At 43.5% G+C, this 23,214-nt stretch overlaps 1 protein-coding gene across 7 annotated transcripts; it reads right to left on the bottom strand.

Moving 5' to 3' along the window:
• Window positions 1-731: 731 nt before the first annotated feature.
• On the bottom strand, window positions 732-22,707 carry rap1aa (RAP1A, member of RAS oncogene family a). Of its 7 annotated transcripts, XM_057830288.1 has the most exons (10): window positions 22,493-22,510; window positions 22,075-22,194; window positions 21,498-21,605; window positions 9,693-9,780; window positions 5,810-5,878; window positions 5,676-5,732; window positions 5,465-5,605; window positions 1,771-1,914; window positions 1,551-1,685; window positions 732-1,282 (listed from the first exon to the last, which is right to left on the bottom strand). In XM_057830288.1, exons 4-9 carry the CDS (start codon window positions 9,747-9,749, stop codon window positions 1,599-1,601), a joined length of 555 nt encoding a protein of 184 aa, XP_057686271.1. In that variant the 5' UTR covers window positions 9,750-9,780; window positions 21,498-21,605; window positions 22,075-22,194; window positions 22,493-22,510; the 3' UTR covers window positions 732-1,282; window positions 1,551-1,598. The 7 variants fall into 7 exon arrangements, with proteins under 7 accessions (XP_057686271.1, XP_057686268.1, XP_057686272.1 ...); XM_057830285.1 differs by lacking the exons at window positions 22,075-22,194; window positions 22,493-22,510 and adding an exon at window positions 22,640-22,707 and having other exon boundaries at window positions 21,498-21,622; XM_057830289.1 differs by lacking the exons at window positions 22,075-22,194; window positions 22,493-22,510 and adding an exon at window positions 22,640-22,707 and having other exon boundaries at window positions 732-1,279; window positions 21,498-21,622.
• Window positions 22,708-23,214: the final 507 nt, after the last annotated feature.

The following is a 23,214-nucleotide window of genomic DNA, read 5'->3' as shown; positions in this document are numbered from 1 at the left end:
CAAATAGCATGAAAAACTTTTAATGGGTCAAACTGCCCTGTTTATATGTTGTAGATATGGACTGCACGTTTCAAGATTTTTTCTCTCTATCAATTAGGTTAAGTGACTATTTTTTGACAGTTGAAAAAATAACCTAATTTCTTTTTAAATCTTAACACTTTATAAGGCAAGTGAGTTTTTGTTAAAAATAAATAACCCATGAAGACAACATTGAGTCCTATGTGACCCAAAACAACATTTGTTGCCTATGTGACACAAAATGTGATGTCCACTTATGTATTATTTTTATGTAATTGTTAATATATTTTTGCAATAATTTATTTTTACTAGTTTTTTTTTTAAATGAAAAACAAAATACACACCCGTTCTGGACCCAAAAACTCTAAAGTTGACCCCCACCCTCCAAAAAGTACAGTATTTAAATCATTGCCTGCCATTGACAACAATAGATGTCAATTAATCTAAAATGGAATCCCTGGCTGCGATTTGTCACGTTTCAGTGACACTTACATTAGACACCCAAATCATTTTGACAGGGAAATGTTGGCAACGACTCCCAGTCAGAATGGATTGGATGTCCCGACGCCATCACCGGCAGTCAATGAGTTAAAGGAGTGCTCTGTAAAGGATTAAACGTCTGTTAACATTTGTTTCCCTTTTCAATTTGCATGTATGTCAAATATATTCACCAGACCGTAAGTCATTTTCAAACAAAAGGACACAGAAAAGAATTAAAATGTACTGAAGTTTAATCATTTCATAGAAGCTGAAAAAAATATCTGACATCACAAGAAGCCACATTTGAGGTGGTTTAGTAGAATATCGGTTTATTTTAAAAACACAGCCCCACCCTCCAATCAGTCTATAAAACATTAATATCCTCAGCTTTATTATGCAGGAACAGAAGTTGAATATATTAGGTGGAACATGGAAGGCTCACAGCTCAATATAAAACCAAGTCACTTAGGAAATATGTTATCATAGTAGGAGAGCAAGTCATGAGCAATAATGCATTGTTGTCGTCGTCACTGTTAGTGTAGAAATGCAAGAAGGCCAACGTTCATCTCTAGGAGGACTTAACAGTACACTTAAAATCCCAAACATGGTTCTCTTTTTATCCACATATGAAAAACATGAGCAACCTGTCAAACAACTAAAATAAGACTGACATACTCTATTTTTTCCATTTTTAAATTAAGAACAGGATTTTCAAACATGTGGCGATGCCTGCCATCTTTCAGAGAGGTCATGGAATGTTGGCATGGTCCACTAAGAGACGCTTCTTGACAACATGGAAGACAAAATAAGGATTCACTTAGCCGGTTGCGAGTCACATAGAAAAGCTGAATAAAACATTTGTGAATGGGGAGTTTGTATATAAATCCATTACAAAAATTTCAACATTTTCATAAGATATTGCGCTTTCTGAAATTAGGCTGGGACTTTTGGATTGCTGTCCACCGTGCATAATAGAGTTGACTTAAAAATCCGATGTTCAACGTTCATCCGTGAAACTGCCAGGAATAAACGTCATCTCAACAGCCACTCACCTGGCCTGGAGCCCATGTTTTTGTGGGTGTACATTAGCAAGAGGGCTTCTAGAGCAGTGTGCAGCCCTTCTTCTTTTTTGGCTTCTTTTCCATCGGTGTTTTTCTGTTGATTTGTCGCACCAGATCATAGAAAATCTGCAAGCGTAGGAAGTTAAATAAACTAAAAAATACATTTGGACTGCAGGCCATCTATTGGGACAGGTTTTGTAGGGAAACTTACTTCATTAACGTTAATCTTCGATTTGGCCGACGTCTCTAAAAAGGCACAGTTGCTCCACTGACGGGCCAAGTTCTGACCCTGCTCCTTGCCCACCACGCGCTCGTCCTCCAGGTCACACTTATTCCCCACCAGAATCATGGGGACCTGCTCAAGGAATGGAAAATTCTGCTTTTAGTGGTACATAGAAAAGAGCTTCTATGAATAAGCAAACAACCCCAGCATGGCATCGATCCTCTTGACTGTATTCACACAAAATGAGATCCAGCTGACATTTTCAACTCCGCTATATAGCCCCATTCCTCTCGCGGAGCTTCCAAAATGCAGTTCCAACTAACGGGGGCTGGGGAACCTTATAAGAACAACATCAATGTTATTAAAATTGGGAATTCAAACAAAAAAGGGAAAATATTGCAGCTGAAGGTCTATCCACCTTTTTCAGACTCATTTGGTAACCCTCTACGAAAAAACTATCGATCTAATTCTCCGTAAAAAGAGACAACATAAGGATAATTGTGTTCACAATGTTCCTGAATAACAGGAAAGGAGCCAGAAAGAAGACTGGTGTCATTGCCTCAACACATTCTAAGATGTATTTCATATTTATAACTTGCTAAAGCAGCAATTTATCACCAGGCTATTTAAACTGAAGAAAAAAAGATTGGTACATTGGATAACCTTAAAAACTAGGGATGCACCGAAGCAAAAATTGTTGGGCGAAACTGAAAAATGAAGTTTTAAATGAATTATTGTTTGGCTGGATCATTTTATGTTATTTGCCAATTTATTTTTAGCTCCCTTGTTGCTTCTTAGTACTGTGTTGAAATATTTCAATCAATCAAACCATAATTTATATAGCATTTACACACAGAAAATGCTACATAAAAGGATCTATATCACAAAACAAGTAAAAGCAATACACATGCCGTATGTGTGACCATGTTATATGAACGAATGTTGTTTTCGTGCACGATGACAATAACTAAAATATTTTGTGGAAGAACAATTTTTTCATGACGATGACGAGCTTTGTTGTTGAAGTTTTGTTTTCTTATCTTTGCTACATATGCTATGTTGCTTGAGTCTTTAAAGAAAAAAGCCACAAATCCTCTATTTTTCCCCACCATGCGCGGAGCACCATCAGTGCACACCGAAACAAGTTTATGCATCATTAGATTTTTTTCTTTATCGAACTCAGTGAAGGACTGAAATAAATCATCCCCTCTTGTTGTCCCTTCCACAGTCAAAACTGCAACACTTTCCTCATGTAGTATGTCACCGAAAACATACCTTGCGATCACGCTGAACTGGGATAAATTGCTTACGTCTGTTGACTCATCCAAAGCGAGACAACAACAAAAAAACGTTGCCGCAATTATGTCCTTCACTTGCGTTGCCTCATTTGATTTAACATCATGATGGTACGATTGTGAACAGTTCTTGTCGACAGAGGCATGTCTTTTATCCGTTTAATTATCTTGTCTTTATCCAAAAAGTCACCAAAAACTTCATTGGCAACATCAAGTGTGAATGCTTCTGCATACTCCCCATCTGTGAATGGCCTTCAGTTTCTCACAATTGCTAAACCGCCAGTAAAGCTAGCTGAATTCCAGTCACCTTGTTGGGTCCAAACATGGAGTTGCTGCTGACTAGCTTGCACTCTCGATAGTAGCTCTTGACATGGTTTCTTCCTGTTGTCCCCCGCAGGATATTTTAATGCAAATGTAGTATAGCGGGTGTCAAAGTGCCGCTTTATATTTGACCTTTTCATACTTGCAATTTTACCCTTGCAGATTAGACACACTGCAGAACCCACTCTCTCCACAAAGGCATATTCAGGCATGAAAATGGGTCAGGGGTTAAAAAGGTGAGTAGGGTGTGGAGGAAATATGTTCCGGCGTTCTGCCAAAATGTCCTCCTTCGGCGAAACGTCCTACATGAGGCGAATTTGAAAATTTAAATTTTTCACATAAGGCTTAATATTCGAGTTAGCGGGGGTTTAATTAGTTGAAGGAGTTGATTTCAACCACCATTGATTCGTGCTAGCTTAGCCACTCCGGAGCCCTGAAACTAACGAATAACATGCAAACTGCACAGAAAGTAATCATATTACAGTTACGCATTACTGACAACATTGCTTTTATATTACCGTTAAATACACAAGCTTGAAGCTAACTTAATGGGAGTTGTTTTTTCACCGGAGATTTGGCTAGCTCTGGCATTGTTCAACGCAAGCTGCAATGAGCGGCAGTAACTTTGTCATATCACAAAATATGAAAACGATTGAAACCATTTCTCACCAAATTCAATAGGCTGGCAAGCAAATGCATTCATCAAAAAAAAATTGGGAGTGAGACCTCTCCTCGTCCACCGAACGTGAATTTGTGCTTAGGACAAGATCATCTGTCGCAATTAGCTATCTTTGACGCTCTCTTTTTTCCCCCCCTGCATTCAAACTTGTTTCTCACTCAGCAGCTGTGATTAACCTCAATGAAGTTGTTCTCCTAGCTAAGCCTTGCCTATCATTCGTCTTTGCAAGTTTTTAGTAACTTTGTGTATTGAATTTGAAAGGAAAATGTGTGTTTTGTTTTTGGCGAACTTTTTCATGAAGCTAAACTGTTGAAGCTACTCACACGTGCAAAAATATGATTGTACAACATTTTGAATGTGTTCATTTGGTTCATTTCAGTTACCACGATTTGAGAGCTCAATAAATTGAAGAAAAGTACGCCTTGTGTTTGGAGTGTTTGTTTTTGGGTTTGCTGGAGTAGCGTCACTGACACACGCAGCATCAAACATGGGAAGGGGTAAGCGCTGCCGTGCCAAGCCACTTCTGGTTGCATTTTTGACACATGAAAAATAACGAATACGTACTACTGTATGATGGAAAATTTTTGTGGTTTTTTTAACCGCCACATTTTCATAGCATGGTAAACCGTGAAGGTAACCGGCGCATGCCTACACCTGAACCCCCCCACACCCCCCTCCTCCTCGGATCTACACGATTCACGTAGGTGAGATGTGTAGACTCACTTAGACTTTTTAACTTAAAAATGGCGAATTTCGCCGAAAGGTGAGAGATTTTCATGCCTACATATTCCTCTGTCCATTCCTGCTGAAAAGTAAGATACTCCTCGTGTTTTTTTCTTTTAGCCATCTTCTCAAAAGGGTTTCTAAAATTAGCTGACAACGCAATTAAAACGAGGGAAGTTAACGTCCTGATCTCACGCACATGCGCACATCGGCCGCTATTTTCAACAGCAAAATACAGCAACCCCACTTGAACACTGTCTCTGCCTCATCTGCGTTGCTGCCTATGCGACTGATAGATAGATAGATAAATAGATAAACACAACGACATATATGTTTGCCACTTTCCCACGAAAACTACTGCGAACCGGCTTTCTAGTCGCCGGTGACCGTCGCCGGTGACCGTCGCCGGTTTGCGCATCCACAAAGGAGTAACAAAACTTTTTTTAAAAAAATAATAATTAAAGATTTGTCTGCGAGCCAGATGCAGCCGTCAAAAGAGCCACATCTGGCTCGTGAGCCACAGGTTCCCGACCCCTGCCTTACAGTATCTAGTCCGAGTGTGGTACATAGTACAGAGTGATTCATCGCGACTGAGTGATAACCTTCATACAGACTGGAGGAGTTCATTTCACTCGCTATTTGTGACTTGATGCATCACACTCACATCCTCAGTGTCCTTCACTCGCAGGATTTGCTCCCGTAGGTCCTGCAAGTCATTGAAGGTCGACTGCGCTGTGATGGAGTAGACCAGAGCGAAACCCTGGCCGTTCTTCATGTAAAGGTCCCGCATGGCCGTGAACTGCTCCTACACAGCAAACGCACTCATCAGCACGCACGCTCAGTTTCAATTTGCGGGCGCAACTGATTGTACTTACTGTTCCAGCTGTATCCAAGATCTCCAGCATGCATTGCTGCCCGTCCACTTCCACTTGCTTCGGTACAAAAAAAAAAAAAACATTGTGTCACTATGAGAAAAGCACTGCTATTCTCTCGTAAATCCTGTGCTTACCTTTCTGTATGAGTCTTCTATTGTAGGGTCGTACTTTTCCACAAAAATTCCTTGCACAAACTGGACTGTCTGGAATGATAGAGGTGAGAAATGATGATGTCATTGATGGCAATGGTGAAAAAACTATATTGTATGAGAAAGTATATATGTGTATACAAACACATGAGTACCATATATACGTACTGTATAAACGTATAAAATAGAATATTTTACCTCCACAATGCAATTAAAATGTCACAACACTTTGAGGAGCAGTTTCACTTCTTCGTTTTACGCAATCACAGCAACAACATTGTACGCTCTACCCAGCAAATTTTTAAAAATCAATTTGCAAAGTTCTTTTCCTCTGACCAACACGCATCCTAACGAACTTAATACAGGTAGTCTTCGGATTACAAACGAGTTCCTACGCTGCCGAAGTAACCCGAATTTCCGCGCAAGTCGGAATTAACCATTTAAGTACGCCTAAATACCGCCTAAATCTCAAAATAACTATCCAAAAACATGTATTATACATCACTGTATTGTCCTCGCCAAGACGATGGAGCTAAGTCCTAGCTAGACAGCAAGTTAAAGTGCCTGTGACACGAAAAAGCATGTTTATTTCATAATACACGCGGTATTTTATGCCCCTGAATGATATGGACCGCTTGGATGCGTGTGGAAGCGATCGCTATTTTTATTTGGTTTTTTGAATCCCGCGCCATGAAAATGAGTGACTTCCGGCTTCGGTCTTGCATTGAGGAGGAGGGCGCTGTGACGTGTACGGTAGAAGACGTCCTCTTCACACTACAGTGTACTGTTGTGTATGAGGACGAAGGATTCAGCTGATTTTGCGGATTAATACGTTTATTTTTCGCATCACGCCAGCCAAACGGCTGCAGAAAAATCATTCTGTATGAGGGAGAGGCGTATCCGCCTTTTTGGAGTTTCAAAAGGTTCCCATTCACCGTGGATATTGGCCAAGCCCTACTGCTGTGGGACCATTGGACTTACGAGGAAGTGAGTAAACATCTTGTTTTGTATTATGTCAAATATTAATACAGCTATTACAAAGTAAACACTACAAACTTCTTTTAAATAAAGGACTACTTACGTTTGATCATTGATAGGCATGTAAAAAGCTCTCCTAATGCTCATTAGCAGCAGCACGTTAGCTGCATAACAACTCCAGCCACCCTCCTCCGGGGAATGAACTGTAAATTGCTCTCCGCCGGGCGGTTTGCCGATCCGCGAAGACAATCAACAACCGGGTCGTCATGTCAAATAATCCAGGCTAGTTATGTGTGATTTTCCGCTTCGAAGACTTTGAAACATCACTCGGTTCGGGTTAGCATGTCGGCTAGCTGTCACGCCTTCTGGTTTGTTTACATTCTCCGAAGGGGAAGGGAAATGACATATGTCCGATTTAGGTGTCATAAAATATCGTTCGGGAGGTGCGACAGTAAAGGTGAAGTTGACAGTTTTGACCATTATGGAGTAATTTGCCATGTCGTCCTGAATAAATGCATTTTTATTATTTCATATTCCATTCAGCACAACACTGTTATTTGTCATGACCATGCCATTTATTTAGCAATTGGGGAAAATACTTGGATAAAAAGAATATCCTGTAAAAATATTGAAGTAAAGAGACAGAAACAATGACATTTTGCCGCTCTCTTCGTCGCGTTTTCCTCGTTGTGAATAGTTCCTCCTTGACGGGCTGACTGGTCCTTCTCAAGCCATTTATATAGCTATTGGGGAAAAATACTTGGATACAAAGAATATCCTGTAAAAATATTAGAGTAGAGAGACTGAAACAATGACATTTTGCGGCTCTCTTCGTCGCGTTTTCCTCGTTCTAAATAATTCCCCCTCAGTGGGCTGAAAAGTAAAACCGATGAGCCCAGTCTACTGCTGACGTCATCCACCTGTTGGGGACGCTAAAGCCCTATAATGGTAGGCGTGGCTAACCGGCAGATTAAAAGACTAATTTCTCGTCATCTGTGCTTTGCTAAATTGTTGTATATTGTCGAATCGTCTCAAAATATGATTCTAATTCACATAATGATGCCATTTAAGACTTTTTTTCTCGTGTCGTATGCTCTTTAAGCAGTAATCTTTCCCCTCTCTGTCTCAATTGACTGCTTCGTGGGAGCAAAAGCAGACTTCCTCGTGTGTGTGCGCGCGTGCGCTCTTCTTCGTGTACGCAAACAGTTTCTTCTTCGTGTGTACATGCGCTCTTACTTGTGTGCGGAAGTACTACCTGGTCTATGCTTCCTGTGCCAAAATAAAAGTCAACATTATAGTTAAATACATTTTTCGCCAAAGGGCAGATCAGTCATATTAATAAAATAAGGTAAAAAATAAGATATTGTGAGATACAAGAAGGTACCGTTTATGCTACTAAAAAAAAACAAAAACGACTGGAGACAAAATGGCGGACGAGACTTGGGCATCGTAAAGTCGAAATTACGTAAGTCGGGTACGTCATAACTACCATCATCACTACCTGACTACCTGAAATAAAAATCAAATGTAAAAACAATATGTATTGTTAGAAATATATTTGGAAAAGCTTAAAATGATTTGAGTATCCATCAACGAAGACACCAGTTGCTGCAAGGAAAAAAAAAAAAAAAAAAAAAAAACAGGAAAAATGTCAAAAATATAGAAAGGGAGTCACGCACCCATTCAAATGAATGCAGTCGATACGCATTTGTCCCATGCATAGATATTTAATCCAGTGTTATATTTAAAATAAATAATATAGTTAGGGAGTGTTGCAAAACTTAATACATGTGCTCTGTAAAAACTATTTACAGTGGGGAGAACAAGTATTTGATACACTGCCATTGGCAGTGTATCAAATACTTGTTCTCCCCACTGTATGTGTACTAGGCATGTGCCGGTATGAGATTTTGATGGTATTATACCCTTAAGCAAAAATACCATGGTTTCACGGTATTGCACTTATAGCTCTGAAATGTGTTATTTTGAGATGTAGGGGTTAACAAAAAACAAACAAAACAAAAAAAAAATTCCATTCAACAGGATTTTTTTATTTTTTACTACATATTTGCAGATGTTTACAATGGCGGAAGACTTTACAAAAGTAGGCTAATGGTAGAGAGGAAACTAGTTAGCATGTAAATGTGAAATCATTTTGGAAGAATGTCAGCTGTCCTTCCTCCTCTAAGCCGCGACAGTCTGTTTCTTTTCGGTAGCCGAACTACTCCCATTTTAGCAATTTTCTCTATTTTTGAGCGGGGAAAAAGCTCAGGTGTAGTCTCACTGACAGACACAGGACAGGGCAACAACTAGAAGGGAATTGGTGAGCACTGCCGTTCCAAGCCACGGACTTCTCGCTACATTTTTAGACCTCAAAAATAGCTAATACCATAACTACAGTATGACAGAAAATTTTAGGGGTTTTGAAACCGTGACGTTTTTCATACAATGGTATAAAACCTTAAAACCAGTAACCGGCACATGCCTAATGTGAACGTTGGTGAAGCGACAGCTCAGTCTAAGTGCCGTCATATTGGTTTGTTAGCTTGTTCGCACAACTGCAATTAAAATTTAGAAAGGTGGCCAAACGAATTGGCAATGATTTGTGTTGTATCAATATCTTTAATGATTATGAGGTCGTTTGTTGACCAATATAAATGGGTTCTTCCTCTGGCCAACAGGCATCCTCCCATCAGGGTTTCAGCTCGGAATGAAGCCGGAAGGACGGACCGAGTCTAGTGAATTATAGTAAGATTAAAGCGCTTTGAATACGATTATTATTCAAAAACATTCCTTGGGCTCTATCTCTTACATAAATATTTGTTCAAAAACAAAATGACATCAAGTCCAATCATTAAATAAGATAAATGTGGCGCCATGAATCCCTCACCAGTGCAGATTTTCCCACGCCTCCTGAACCCAGCACCACTAGCTTGTACTCGCGCATGGTGGGCAACTTCAGCAGGCAGCACGAGAGTCTGTGAAAGGACAGAGCCAGTCAGAGGGTGCATGTGTCACATTCAGCTGCAGGAAATACACTTGAGGCCCACGCAACGCAAACTTGTCTTGCGCAAATGAAAATAAAACAGTTTTGAGTCACACTAGTTCCCTAAAAAGTGATTTCCAAACTAACAACAATTTGGTTTATTGCAGCTACATTAGACATTACCCCAAAAGCAGAGTCTGGTCAGTCAGCGGAGCTTGTGAAACAATGAACATCACCGCCTACATCTACTGCTTGAAATCGCATTCTTGACCTACAAAATGAGCTCTTTCCCGCCCACTGCCGTGGGGCTTGTGTCACCATGGTCGTAGGGTGTTGTCGGATAAAATAAAATATTTGATGGGTACTTCCATGGAAACTTGAAAATAGTTTCTGCGAATGAACAACCCTGGTTAAAGACGAGTTGACTCAAGCAATGCGAAAACAATGAGTGAATGTCAGAATGAATGGCAAGAGTCAATCAGAACTGGAAACTTTTTTTTCTCATTAAGAACAGCTTGAAAATTTGAGCAGATTGATCCAATGTACCGCAAGTAGTGCTCGTACCGCACTTCCGTAATCATCGCTCTAATCCTACGTGAAATAACCAGACACTAGACTGACAAAATAAAACTATTATTCACTGGTTTGTCCCAAACTAATTTTACGTATTGTAGCGTCACCGGGGCTGTCATCAATGGGTTAATTTATGCACCAGCACGGGACTGTCGTTGGTGTGCTGGTGCACCGGCGCGACGCTCCGATTGGTGGACTGGATTGCGTCAGTGTACATAGTTGTTGTTTTTTTTTGCATTGGTGAGGTGGCGGGAAGTGAATAAAAAGAGGAAAAAGGCGCTGAGGCTCGTGTGCTGTTTTCGCGACCAAACTTCCGCTAAGCAAACGCTACATTTGGTGTCAGAAGTGGGATTGCAGGATGGCGACCACAATTGAGGAGATTGAAGATTTCATTTCACGCTTGCAAATGGAGCACGGGAGTTTGGCGAATCGGAGCAAACCGAAAGGACAACGCCACCCTGACGGAGCTAGCGAGCGTCGCTCCCCAGAACGACGAGCTGAAGCAAGTAATGAGAGGGGGCGGCTTTACGAGACGGCGTGCACCCCCCTCCCTTATCAGAGCAAGCCAAAGCAACTACGCTACTCTGACGGAGCAAGCGAGCGCCGCGCTCACAATCAGCGAGTGGAGGCGAGCAACGAGGGGGAGGGCTTTGATGGGATGAGGATCGATCCCCGTCCTTGCCATGGGGGGCGCCATTATGCGACATCAAGCATTCCCAAATGCCATGAATATAACATGGGAAGCAGTGTGCAAGCAGCAAGTGGAACTGTGGAGATGCCGAGGCAAAAAGTGATGACCAAACTGCCACGTTACAATGGTGAGGGACCGCTGGAGACTTACCTCATCCAAGTTCAAATGGCGGCACAATTTAATGGCTGGTCAAATGAAGAGACGGCGGTCCAAGTTGCTCTTGCATTGGAAGGAAATGCCCTGCAGATCCTAACTGATCTTCGGCCACAAGAACGGCTTTGTTGGCAAGCACTAGAGGGAGCTCTGCGTCAACGTTTTGGACACCGCAACTACGCTGATGATTCAAGGGACAAGCTGTTCAACCGTCATCGAAAAGGAAACGAGTGCTTGGGCGCTTATGCAGCAGACCTCCAGCTTCATGCAAGACAAGGTTACAGCACTTTCAGTTCCATGGCGCAGGAAGAACTGGCCCTGCAAGCCTTCATTCGGGGTCTTCGTCCACAGCAGCTTCAACAACATGTTCGTTTGTGCGCACCAAAGACATTGGCTAGTGCGCTCGGTGAGGCTGAGCGGGTCGAGCACATACTGTGTGACAGCAGGGCAGACTGTGGGCCAAAGCACAGAGCTCACCGCGTTGATCTAGGAGACTACGAAGATGGCCACGACGACGAAGTGGTTTGCCAAGCCGCCACCGCACCCCAGCACCGGCCGAAGTGGCGTCGCAACAAAGACAAAGAGAAGTGCTTCCGGTGCGGTGAACCCGGGCACGTCGCACGCCATTGTCCAGCTCCGGCACCGAAAACACTCGCTGACCAACAGTTAAACTAAAGAGGGGTGGCACAGCGGGAGAACTGCCACCGATCTCGTCCTCCCACACAGATTTGCTACGACTGGGTCGCCTCGGGCAAGCACATGGATTATACTTGGACTGCTGCATAAATGGGACCCTGTGTAAGGCTTTGGTGGACACAGGGTCCACCATCTCCCTCATCTGCCCTGATACCCTGCCTGGTACCACGGCCCAAAAACCCCAAGGATGGAAACGCACCAAACTGCACATAATGACTGTCACAGGAGAACGAGCCAAGATGTGGGGCGTTAAGACTCTCACTGTGACCGTGGCTGGACAACAGGTGGACCACCAGTTCTGGTTGGCCCAAATACAAGATCCCTGCATCATTGGGCTAGACTTGCTTTCAAAATGGAAAGCAGTAGTGGACGTAGCCAGTACTGCACTAAAATTGGACTCTGAGGTGATTCCCCTGCAAACGGCTGGCGGAAAAGGACTGCGACACACGTCCATGCCATCGGCGATGAGAAGGCACGATGGACCACAAGCCACGAGACCGAATCCACTACCACCATCCGCTGAGACCAAGCAAGCCATCGAGGAGCTGTACCGACGGAGCAGTGATGGTTTAGAAAGCGGCCAGCGTCACCAGTTGAAGGAGCTGTTGGACTGCTTCGCTGACATCTTTGCCGCCAAAGACAAAGACTGCACGCACACCGGCTTGGTTCAGCACGAGATAGATACCGGGGATGCAAGCCCCATTCGCCTTTGGCCTCGGCGCCTTCCCTTCGCCAAGCGTGCTACAGCCGAAAAACAAATTCAAGAGATGTTGGAGGCGGGAGTAATCGAGGCATCGTCCAGCCCATGGGCAGCCCCAGTAGTTCTGGTCAAGAAAAAAGATGGCACTTGGCGATTTTGTGTAGACTATCGGCGGCTCAATAAAGTTACACGCAAGGACTCTTACCCCCTGCCGCGTATCGACGATGCCCTTGACTACGTCGCCGGCTCCTGCTGGTTCAGCTCTCTTGACCTGCGGAGCGGATATTGGCAGGTGGAACTAGCCCCAGAGGCACGACCAAAGACTGCATTCTCCCTGGGACAAGGATTATGGCAGTTCAGAGTTATGCCATTTGGACTTTGCAATGCTCCAGCCACCTTTGAACGTCTGATGGAGAAAGTGCTCATTGACATTCCACGCAGCCGCTGTGTTGTCTACTTGGATGACCTTCTAGTCCATGCAGCTAACTTCCAGAGCGCGCTGAGCCACCTACGGGAGGTGTTCGACGCGATCAGACAAGCTGGGCTTCGTCTCCACCCCAAGAAGTGCAACCTGTTTAGACGAGAGACGTCATTCTTGGGCCACGTCATCAATGCGGCGGGGGTGGCCACCGACCCAGCTAAGACAGCGGCCGTGAAAGACTGGCCGGTGCCGGGGAATGTCAGTGAGCTGCGCAGTTTTTTGGGCCTGGCGTCCTACTACCGTCGATTCATTCGGGACTTCGCCTCCATTGCCAGCCCTCTGCACAAATTGACGCAAAAGGGGCAAGTGTTTCAGTGGACTGAGGACTGTTGCCGGGCCTTCACCAGACTCAAGAGAGCCTTAATTGAAGCTCCAGTGTTGGCCTACCCCGACCTCCAGCGACCATTTATAGTGGACACTGATGCTAGTAACGTTGGCATAGGGGCAGTGTTGTCACAAGAAGGCGAGCACGGTGAGCAAGTCGTCGCCTACTATAGTCGTGCCCTCAGCCGGCCTGAACGAAATTACTGTGTCACACGGAGGGAACTGCTGGCTGTGGTCTTGGCACTGCGCCGGTTCCGGCCATATTTGTATGGGCAAAAATTCCTTCTGCGCACTGACCACGCCTCGCTCACCTGGCTTCTTACTTTCCGGGAGCCCGAAGGACAGCTCGCTCGGTGGATGGAGACGCTGCAGGACTACGACTACGAAATCCATCATCGTCCAGGGCGTCAACACACCAACGCTGATGCCCTGTCACGGCGGCCCTGCAATGACTGCCGACACTGCCAACGCCAGGAGGAACGAGAACCGGTGGCCACAGTGGCAGTGGCACATCGAGAAGCAGCCGCGGCCGAAGAGAATACTCTCGGCCGGGGTGGGGCACACGACCGAGCGACAGCGACGGCTCCCAACATGGTTGAGGTTGACCTGGTGACGTTACGACACGCCCAAGAAGGGGACCCCGTTCTCAGCCGTGTTCGAGGATGGCTGGAGGCCGACCAGCGTCCAGCGTGGGCGGCCATCGCTATGCTCGACCAAGAGACTAAGGCACTCCATTCGCAGTGGGCTGGCCTTGTCATCCGTGACAACCTTCTCTACCGTTGCTGGAAGAATCCTGCTGGCACCCGTGATATCCTCCAACTCCTGGTGCCTCGTAACCTGAGGATGCAAGTCCTCCAGCTCGTCCATGGCTCGGCCGGAACGGGTCACTTCGGCGTCACCAAGACCCTGCTGCGCCTCCGTTCCCGATTCTACTGGCCAGGATGTCGCCTAGATGTTGAACTCCATGTGCACCGCTGTGACACTTGCACAGCACAGAAGGGGCCAGGCCAACGCTCGCATGCCCCCCTGCAACAGTACCAGGTGGGGGCACCCATGGAGCGTGTGGCCGTTGACATCCTGGGCCCCTTTCCAGTCACCGAACGAGGAAATCGATATGTCTTGGTGGCCATGGACTATTTTACCAAATGGCCTGAAGCCTATGCTGTCCCTGACCAGAGCGCCATCACTACCGCCGAACATCTGGTCAATGAGATGTTCTGCAGATTTGGTGCCCCAGAGGAATTGCATAGTGACCAGGGGCGGAACTTCGAGGCTAAGGTCTTCAGTGAGGTCTGCAAGCGACTCGGAATCAAGAAGACCCGTACTACGCCACTGCACCCCCAGAGTGATGGTTTGGTGGAACGTTTTAACCGCACTCTGGCCACTCAACTTGCCATCTTGACCAGCCGTCAGCAACGTGATTGGGACTTACATCTACCTCTGGTCCTATGGGCATATCGCTCGGCGGTTCAGGAGTCCACTAAATGCACTCCCGCGGCTCTCATGTTCGGGCGAGAGCTCCGCACTCCTGTTGACCTGGTGTTTGGATCCCCTCCTGAGCCAGAGGTGGTGGGCGAGGCCGGAATGGATTACTATGGCCATCTGCGAGACAGACTACGAGAGGTTCACGACGTAGCCCGACAGACCCTCGGCCAGGCTGGCGTTCGCCAGAAGAGGGCATATGACGTCCGCTGTAGAGGGGAAGACTTCGCTGTCGGCGCACAGGTTTGGATCTACAGCCCAGAGCGAAAGCGGGGATTGTCCCCAAAACTCATGAGCCACTGGGTGGGACCGTGCACTGTTCTGGAGAAACTGTCGGATGTGGTGTATCGAGTACAGACATTGAGGAGGAACCGGGTGGTCGTCCTCCATCGGGACCGGCTCGCCCCTTATCAACCCCGGGCAACTCCAGAGATGGAGGCCAGTCTGGAGGAACGGGCTGAGAACTCTCGGACATCTCCTACGCCGGCTGGAGTAGAGACGGGGCGTCCTCGGCGGCACCGCAGACTTCCTTTCCGGTTACAGGATTACATTCTGGACGCTACGGTTGCTGGGGACAACTAACCGGCTAGGTGGGGGCTGTGTAGCGTCACCGGGGCTGTCATCAATGGGTTAATTTATGCACCAGCACGGGACTGTCGTTGGTGTGCTGGTGCACCGGCGCGACGCTCCGATTGGTGGACTGGATTGCGTCAGTGTACATAGTTGTTGTTTTTTTTTGCATTGGTGAGGTGGCGGGAAGTGAATAAAAAGAGGAAAAAGGCGCTGAGGCTCGTGTGCTGTTTTCGCGACCAAACTTCCGCTAAGCAAACGCTACAGTATTTTACTTTGGAGCAATGTTACATAATTATAATTTCTTAATGAAAATGTCAATCAGTGAGAGACTTATAATTCAAGCCCATTTGGGAGCTTTTCTTTAACATATTAATCATTATGGGTCTTTGGGACCGTTGTCAAACAATACAAAAAGCACTCTGTCACACTCAGGCAGCATCTGCAATACTAGGAGTGACGTCCAATGCATCGCCAGAGACCCACACGGACAGCGACACGTGCAGCTCCACAATGGGCCATTGTAATCACTCGACTCGTTGGCATGAAAAAACCTGAAAATGGAGATGAGAGGCTGCGGGAGTGATGCTGACATTCAAATGGGCCTGGTCCCATTTTATCGCATCATTTTCACATTGCTGGTAATTTGCCCATGGGATTTTGTCATATTTATTTTTATTGTTGTCGTACACTGATAGTCTTACATTCTCCAGAAAATATAAATGCGGTTGAGTAACTCCCTCTAAGCACCGTTTGTCCAATACTGTATATGAACTTCTGACTCCATTCAATCCAATAGACAATTTTGCTGAGACACCAACATGTACAACAAAGGCAGAGGACCTTGTTACGCCCCTGAGGCGATGATACCGCGGATCAGCCCCTAATTGTCCCTGAACCAACAAACCAAGGGTGTTTTAAATGACCACACACCATAAACACTTATGATGCATAAATAGGACAAACAGTTAATGAAAACTAATTAACTATGTGGTGAGTGTACACACGTAGAGACTACAACCACCATATTGGGAAAGAAATAGCCTCTAACAAACACAATAAAACATCAGTATTTTCAACTTTCCGATATCCGATACAGATATCAAACAGATACTGATGTCTGTGGTCATGGACTTTATTATTGCTAATTGTATTTTGGTGACCCACTGGTTACTTTAATAATAGATGTAACAACTTCCAAGTTTTCCAATAAGCATTCAGTGGAAAAATAAGAGAACAACTCCAACCGAAGTTATGGAAAAAGTGAGTATATGGCAGCACTATATGTGTTGTTGAAATCAAAATAGTGTTAGTTTTAGTTTTTTGGATCAAGTGCCAATAGACCCTACTCACATGACGTCACAACCACGCCTCTGCGCCATATTGTCCGTCAACTCGTCGTGTTGACGCATTACCGCTACGTAAATTCCTCCTATCATGGCGTGTTTTTCTGCTCGTTAACATTAATAATCAAAATGGTGAAGGCGTGTGTGGCGGTTGGTTGCAATAACAGAGAAGATAGACGGAGAGACTTGAAGTTCTACCGTATTCCAAGAGACCCGGAGAGGAGAGCGAGATGGACTGCTGCAATTTGACGAGAAAACTGGGCTCCAAACGATTACCACAGATTATGTAGTAGTCATTTTATATCTGGTAAGATGCATTTAATATATATTTAGAGGGTTTTGGGCTGACAACCACAATTAAGATCATTGTGAGGCTAATCGCCGACAACATACAGTTTCAAATTCAAGATGCTTATTTCTTCCACCTTCACTACATTTTGAATAATATTTAGCTGGTACCAACTGAAAGAAGCTGGCCTCGTCTACGGATCATCAGTTAAACAGGTGTGTCCAAACCTTTTGCAAAGGGGGCCAGATTTGGTGTGGTGAAAATGCGGGGGGCTACCTTGGCTGATTTACATAGAACAATATATTTAAACAAATGTTAGCAAGCCCTTCTGTGTGTCACATTTGCTTTATTATTTTTTTTTAATTCATAATTTCAACAGTCTTGGCTCTAGCGAAACTGCGGTCAAGCCACCCTCCACTCGTTAAAACGAAGTCAAGCTAGCCGCCCCTCATTTTGTACATGTCAGCGTGTCTTGTTATTATCGCGTCACATCGAACTCTTTGAAAATAGCGACTGTCTCTTTGCAAATGAGGCAGACACAGTTGTTGCGTATTTTATTGAAGAAATAGCCCAATATCCACCTATCCTTGAAGCGTCGGCCATTGCAGTCAACTTTTTTTTTTTTTTGTCGCCATTTTAGAAATCACACAGGGTAATGTTGCTTAGAGTGCTGCTCTTAATGTTTTTCAAAGTTTCGTGAGAATAGGCCGCGTTTCTGTGGAAAAGATGGTTGTAGATATCAGGGTAGCAGATGTCAGGCAGAGAGGGCGAAGACAGCGGGTCGAAAAATATTGATTTAGGCATCAAATATGGATCTGGCAAATGGATAGACTGAAGCTTTTCCACATAACGCCTTTTATGCAACGCATCCAATGAGTTTACAGCGTCTGAAAGCACCGGGGCTTCCATGAATTGCACTATAAATTGCACGACAAATTGAAACCATTGAGAATATGGATAAACAATGACGGACAATATGGCGGCCGGATACAACGACACGTCATTCTGTGACGTTGGTGAGTAAGGTCTATAAGGCACTGCCATCTCACATATGTCTCACACAGTGCTTCCGGCTCAAAAAAACCCAAAGGTAAACAGCTTCAGTACAGTGAATGATGTATGTAATGAGTTTATAATTAATTATATTTTAATCATTTATTGTTTATTTAATTTTTGCCCCATGAATGCAAATTGTCTGCTCACATAACAAATCCCAAACATCTTAGTTTGGAGACATCTAATGGTCAATAAGCATTACTGCTGTGCTAAGCTGTGACCAGCCCTGGTAAAAAGGCTTCTTCATTCACTTTGAAGGCAACATGCATATTGGCCCAAAACCGATAATGAAAAATCAATGTCGACATTATCCGATATCATTTTAAAATGCGCCTATTAGTCGATATTATTGGGTAGCCATTAATATCACTACGGGATTACGCAACAAACTCCATTTAATGACTTTTAATGCTGTTTAATGACTTGCATAAACCCTGTGGTCAAATAATGTTCCTCTCTTCCCTAAATTTCTATAATTACAGTAGTTAATAGTTGACTAGATTCTTTATCAGTGTAATATTCATTCATTCCATATATGTTTTAGAATCCAAAATCGGAAAACTGTCAACAACTTATTTCATTTCTTGTTTTCAAATCAAAAATTGGAAAACAAATAACACCCTATTTTTCGCTGTTTTTATTTTGAAATTAAAAATAGAATTTAAGAGAATGAAATCATCATGGTGTTTTTGTTCTACTCGTTTTTTGGTTTGTATCATTTTTTATGTGTTATGACTAGGGGTGTAACGATACACAAAAATCTCTGTTCGATACGTACCTCGGTTTTGAGGTCACGGTTCGGTTCATTTTCGGTACAGTAAGAAAACTAAATATCAATAGCAAAATATAAATGTGCTAGTTGTTTATTACACACCTTTGTGCTTTCAACAATAGGAACATTAGCCTATACAAAGCTAGAATTCTGCTCAAAAAGTAGCGGGTATTTAAAGATAATCCAACAACAATTTGCCTTTCAGAACCCCGCGTATTGGTCAGCTTTCTTTCTGAAAGAAAGAAGAAAAAAAGTCCTGTGCTAAAGAGAAAAGCAATCCCAATGACAAAGATTTTAACATGTATTTTACAAATGAAATGCCTCAATGAATCATTTTTTTCTTCTAATGAACGGTTTTCAAAAGCTTTATTGGTGGATTTTCTCAAGTTAAAGCGCCACAAAGAAATTAATAAATTTAATTGTGTAAGCAGGATCTTTGTATTATTCTTATTATTTAATTACAGGTGTTTTAGCTCATTTCATTTTATTTAAATGGGCTATTATTTATGCTATGTGTTTATATTTTACAAATGTGATGTAGTATTAATTTATATTGTATACTTTATGTTGTATAACTTTAGTTCCTATGTGAATATTAGTTCCTACTTGTTTTGTTGTGGTGGGAGGGTTTTGTATTGAACACGGGGTCGTGTTGGTTATTATTATAGCAGAGAAGACAGCAGTAAATCAACAAAGACAAGTCAACTGTGCCCCGATCTACCACTCAAGAGATCTGATGGACTCAAAAAGTGGGTTACAATTGCAGATTAGTTTGAAAATCGACCGGATTCACCATATTTTTACACGAGTGACTTCCGGTCTGCCCGATCCTAGCTACCGGTAGTAGTATTGACGCAGGAGGGTCGCGTCTCGCGTCAAATAATAAACTCTGCTGTTTTTTTCCGCATGCGTCGTGTTGAGTCGCTTCTGGGACGCGTCTAACACGCGGCTGCACTGCAACTGGTGTGCATTGGCTGATTGACTTTAACGCCCGCGTTTCACTGCGTTCTCGCGACGGCCACGTTGTCGCGCCGTTAACGTTTCTGGGTTATACTGTCCTACCGTGTTGGTCCTCATTATAGTAGAGAAGACGGAGTAAATATAATCTACACAAAGAAACTGTAACCCGATCGACTCACAGCCTCGAAAAGTAAGGGTTACATTATGTCACAAACTTGTTCGGTACGCCTCCGTTCCGAACCGAGCACCACGTACCAAAACGGTTCAATACAAATACATGTACCTTTACACGCTTAACTATTATTATAATTAACTCAGCGCCACTCAATGCGTAGCAAAATACTGGAAAAGTCTGGCTGTAAGAATGAATTTGTTAGTCATTTTTCAGTGAGGCCAGTCTTTAACCGCGCCGATATTGAAACCTGTTCACAGTGATAGTCCGCCATCCTTGAAAAAAACGTTAGGTAATAATAAGAACTGTAAAATGTTCGCTATCGTGCCACTCGATTCACCCATTATGGATTCACCCAGTGGAGACTGGCTGAACTTTCCCGAGAGAAAAAAAAGCCTACAACTTCCAGGTCAAAAAGAGAAATGAAATAAGTTGTTATCCGTTCTCCGATTTTGGATTCTAAAACTGATATGGAATGAACGAATGATACACTGATAATTTTCAAATAATGTTAGACACAGTCTGTGTAAAGGGCTGCTACTTCAAGACATGTTTTCATACACTGTCGAACTGTCCGTGTGCACTGACGTCATCAGTATCTTCACCCGCTTTACTGACAATATTATTGGAGCATTATCGTCACCTACTGTTCCGGAGTATGGAAGTCAGTTGTCACCCAAAACTCACTTTACATTGTTAACGGGGGGAGTGTTGTCAAAATTTCCACTCCAGAAGGAGTTTTCAAATTTTTGCGTTTTGAGCCCTCCAAAACGCCATTGCCGTGAAATCGATAGGGCTCTCTGGAAAAGTTTTTGCGTTGTCACCCCCGTTGCCATATGAAAGGTCCCTTAGTGTGATTACTTTCTTTCCTCTCTGTTATCCCACCAGCCATTGCTGTGAGTAATGCATTCAAAACAATTGGAAATAGTGATCAACAAAACAGAGCAAGACACGTACTAACATACATAAAACACAAACCCAATTACATTATTAACATCAATTGTTACAATAATTAAATTGTGACAGCTTAATATGGTCTTACTAGTGAAAAATCATCAAGATTCACATCTGCGAGTAGATCGGCATCTTGGCACTTGTGGAAAATAAATGCTACTGTCCCGCTTTTCTAAACATGGGATACTTCATTTGTGACAGGTCTGTTTAAAGTAAAAATACAGTGTGAGAAGAGGGATGGTGCCACAATCGTATAATTATTCACCGAATAATTAAAATGCAGTATATTGTGGCATTTATTATCGTGATATAAAATTATCCATATCATGATGGAAGGTTTATTCCCAAGAGTTAGCTTCTGCAGCACCCAGGCATCATTAATGCCAAAAATAAAACCTTCTTTCATTAACATAACCTCCATTTTGAATTGGTGCTACATGTGTACGAATAGAATTGATTACATAAATGCAGGATGAACAGTTTTACATACTGTGTAGACGGCAGCTGCAGATGTCAACTGAACTCCCTCTACATTTGGCAGGTCCTCGGGTGCACAGAGGTGAGCGACAGGTGCTGAGGGTCCGCAGGGGCCACAAAGCTAGAGAGCGGGTGTCCCTTTCAGCAGGAAAAAGGGGACATTCATAAAAACTCAAACACAATGAAAATAATGCTAACAAAATAAACTGATTTCAATTAAATCAAAGTCAAACGCACAGTGGATAAATAACCTGCCTAAATCATTTTAAAATCAAATAATAAACAAAATTCAGGATACCGTAGGGCAAATTGTCCCACGTTTGGCATAAATGGCAGTCAATGAGTTATAGAGTTGTCCAAAATGCACAACTAAAAAAAAGTTTTAAAGTGAAAGAGGTTGTGCTGGAATTAAGACGATCAAGTCGACATTGTATTCCTGCCCGGTCGTTTCTCGAAAAGGAAGGGTGTGGCTATTAGTTTCCCCAAACTTGCCCAACACATTAAAAAAAATCACTAGACGCAAAAAGTCATCGGTTCTTACTTCGACAACAAAAAAAGTGTGTTTTAAACACTATTGTGGCTCTACTTACCAAGAAAAGCGACGTTTCGTGGGTCGCTATTTGTACAGTACAGTACTAGCAGTTCACTAGCGACGAAGGAAGATATGACTAGCGACACAGGATGTGACTCTGCACAACGAACTAATCGTTCTGGTGGAATAAAAAGAAAGCTCATGAGCACAGTTGAATCAAATGACCTCGATGTTCATTTCCAAGAAAGGACCAGCTTCCTAGATCAAGAGTTACACCAGAGAACTTCTCTTTGATGAAGCTACCAAGTAAGCAACAAGCTGTTCAAACGACGATGTGGAGAGAAGGTGGAAAATAGGGCGACAAACACAACGCGGAACCACTTGCCAAACACAATTCGCATCAGAAACTACAGTAGTTAATCATTAGCTTGATGTTAGCAACCCCTCGAGCCTGTATGCTAATATACTTCACCCACAACAATAGCTCCCTCGCGACGGAGCCACAGCTCGCTTTTACATCTCTCCGGAGATTCCGACTCTCATGAACAAACTACCAAATACGAACATCGGACAAGTGCGATGCGGAGCGCAAATTCTGGATAGAAGCTCAGCAAAACACTCACCGTGTTCCGCTGTGTCCGTGACTCCGTGCGTGCGTGCGTGTTAGTGCGTGCGGCGTGCGCCCGAAATCACACTGGGTGAATATACGGAAGGGTCGAACGGGGGCTTTTGATTGGTTCAGGATCCACCAATCACAGCGCACCATGCGGCAGCACTTATTTAAAACTCTGCGTTAACAATCAGGTCTCGCCATTTCGCGCTTCATTTCTTGCGGTGTGAATCAAACAGCGATTTGAAACTTTTTGTGGCATAGAAATTTCCCAGTTTCGGACAAAATATTTAGGAATGAAAAAAAAAGTTTGATTAAAAAGAAAAAAAAAACAATTTCATCAAAATTCAACCCTTTCATGCACTTATTCCCAGATAGCAGACCGACATTGAATAAACGTCAATTTTCAATCAAAATCATCAGTATGGTTGACATCGAAATTTTCGACGTCAAGTGACGTTGAAACAACGTTGTTCTATGGTATGTGGAATGGAATTTAATTGTCATCATCATCGGTATCAGCGACAATCATTGACAATTACAAAATGTGATATGATTTGCCCGAAGGAACCGAAGGAGAAGACAAAG

The sequence above is a fragment of the Corythoichthys intestinalis genome, chromosome 2 (assembly GCF_030265065.1).
Source record: "Corythoichthys intestinalis isolate RoL2023-P3 chromosome 2, ASM3026506v1, whole genome shotgun sequence".
Classification (NCBI taxonomy): domain Eukaryota; kingdom Metazoa; phylum Chordata; class Actinopteri; order Syngnathiformes; family Syngnathidae; genus Corythoichthys; species Corythoichthys intestinalis.
This window is presented reverse-complemented; position numbering and strand designations above follow the sequence as displayed.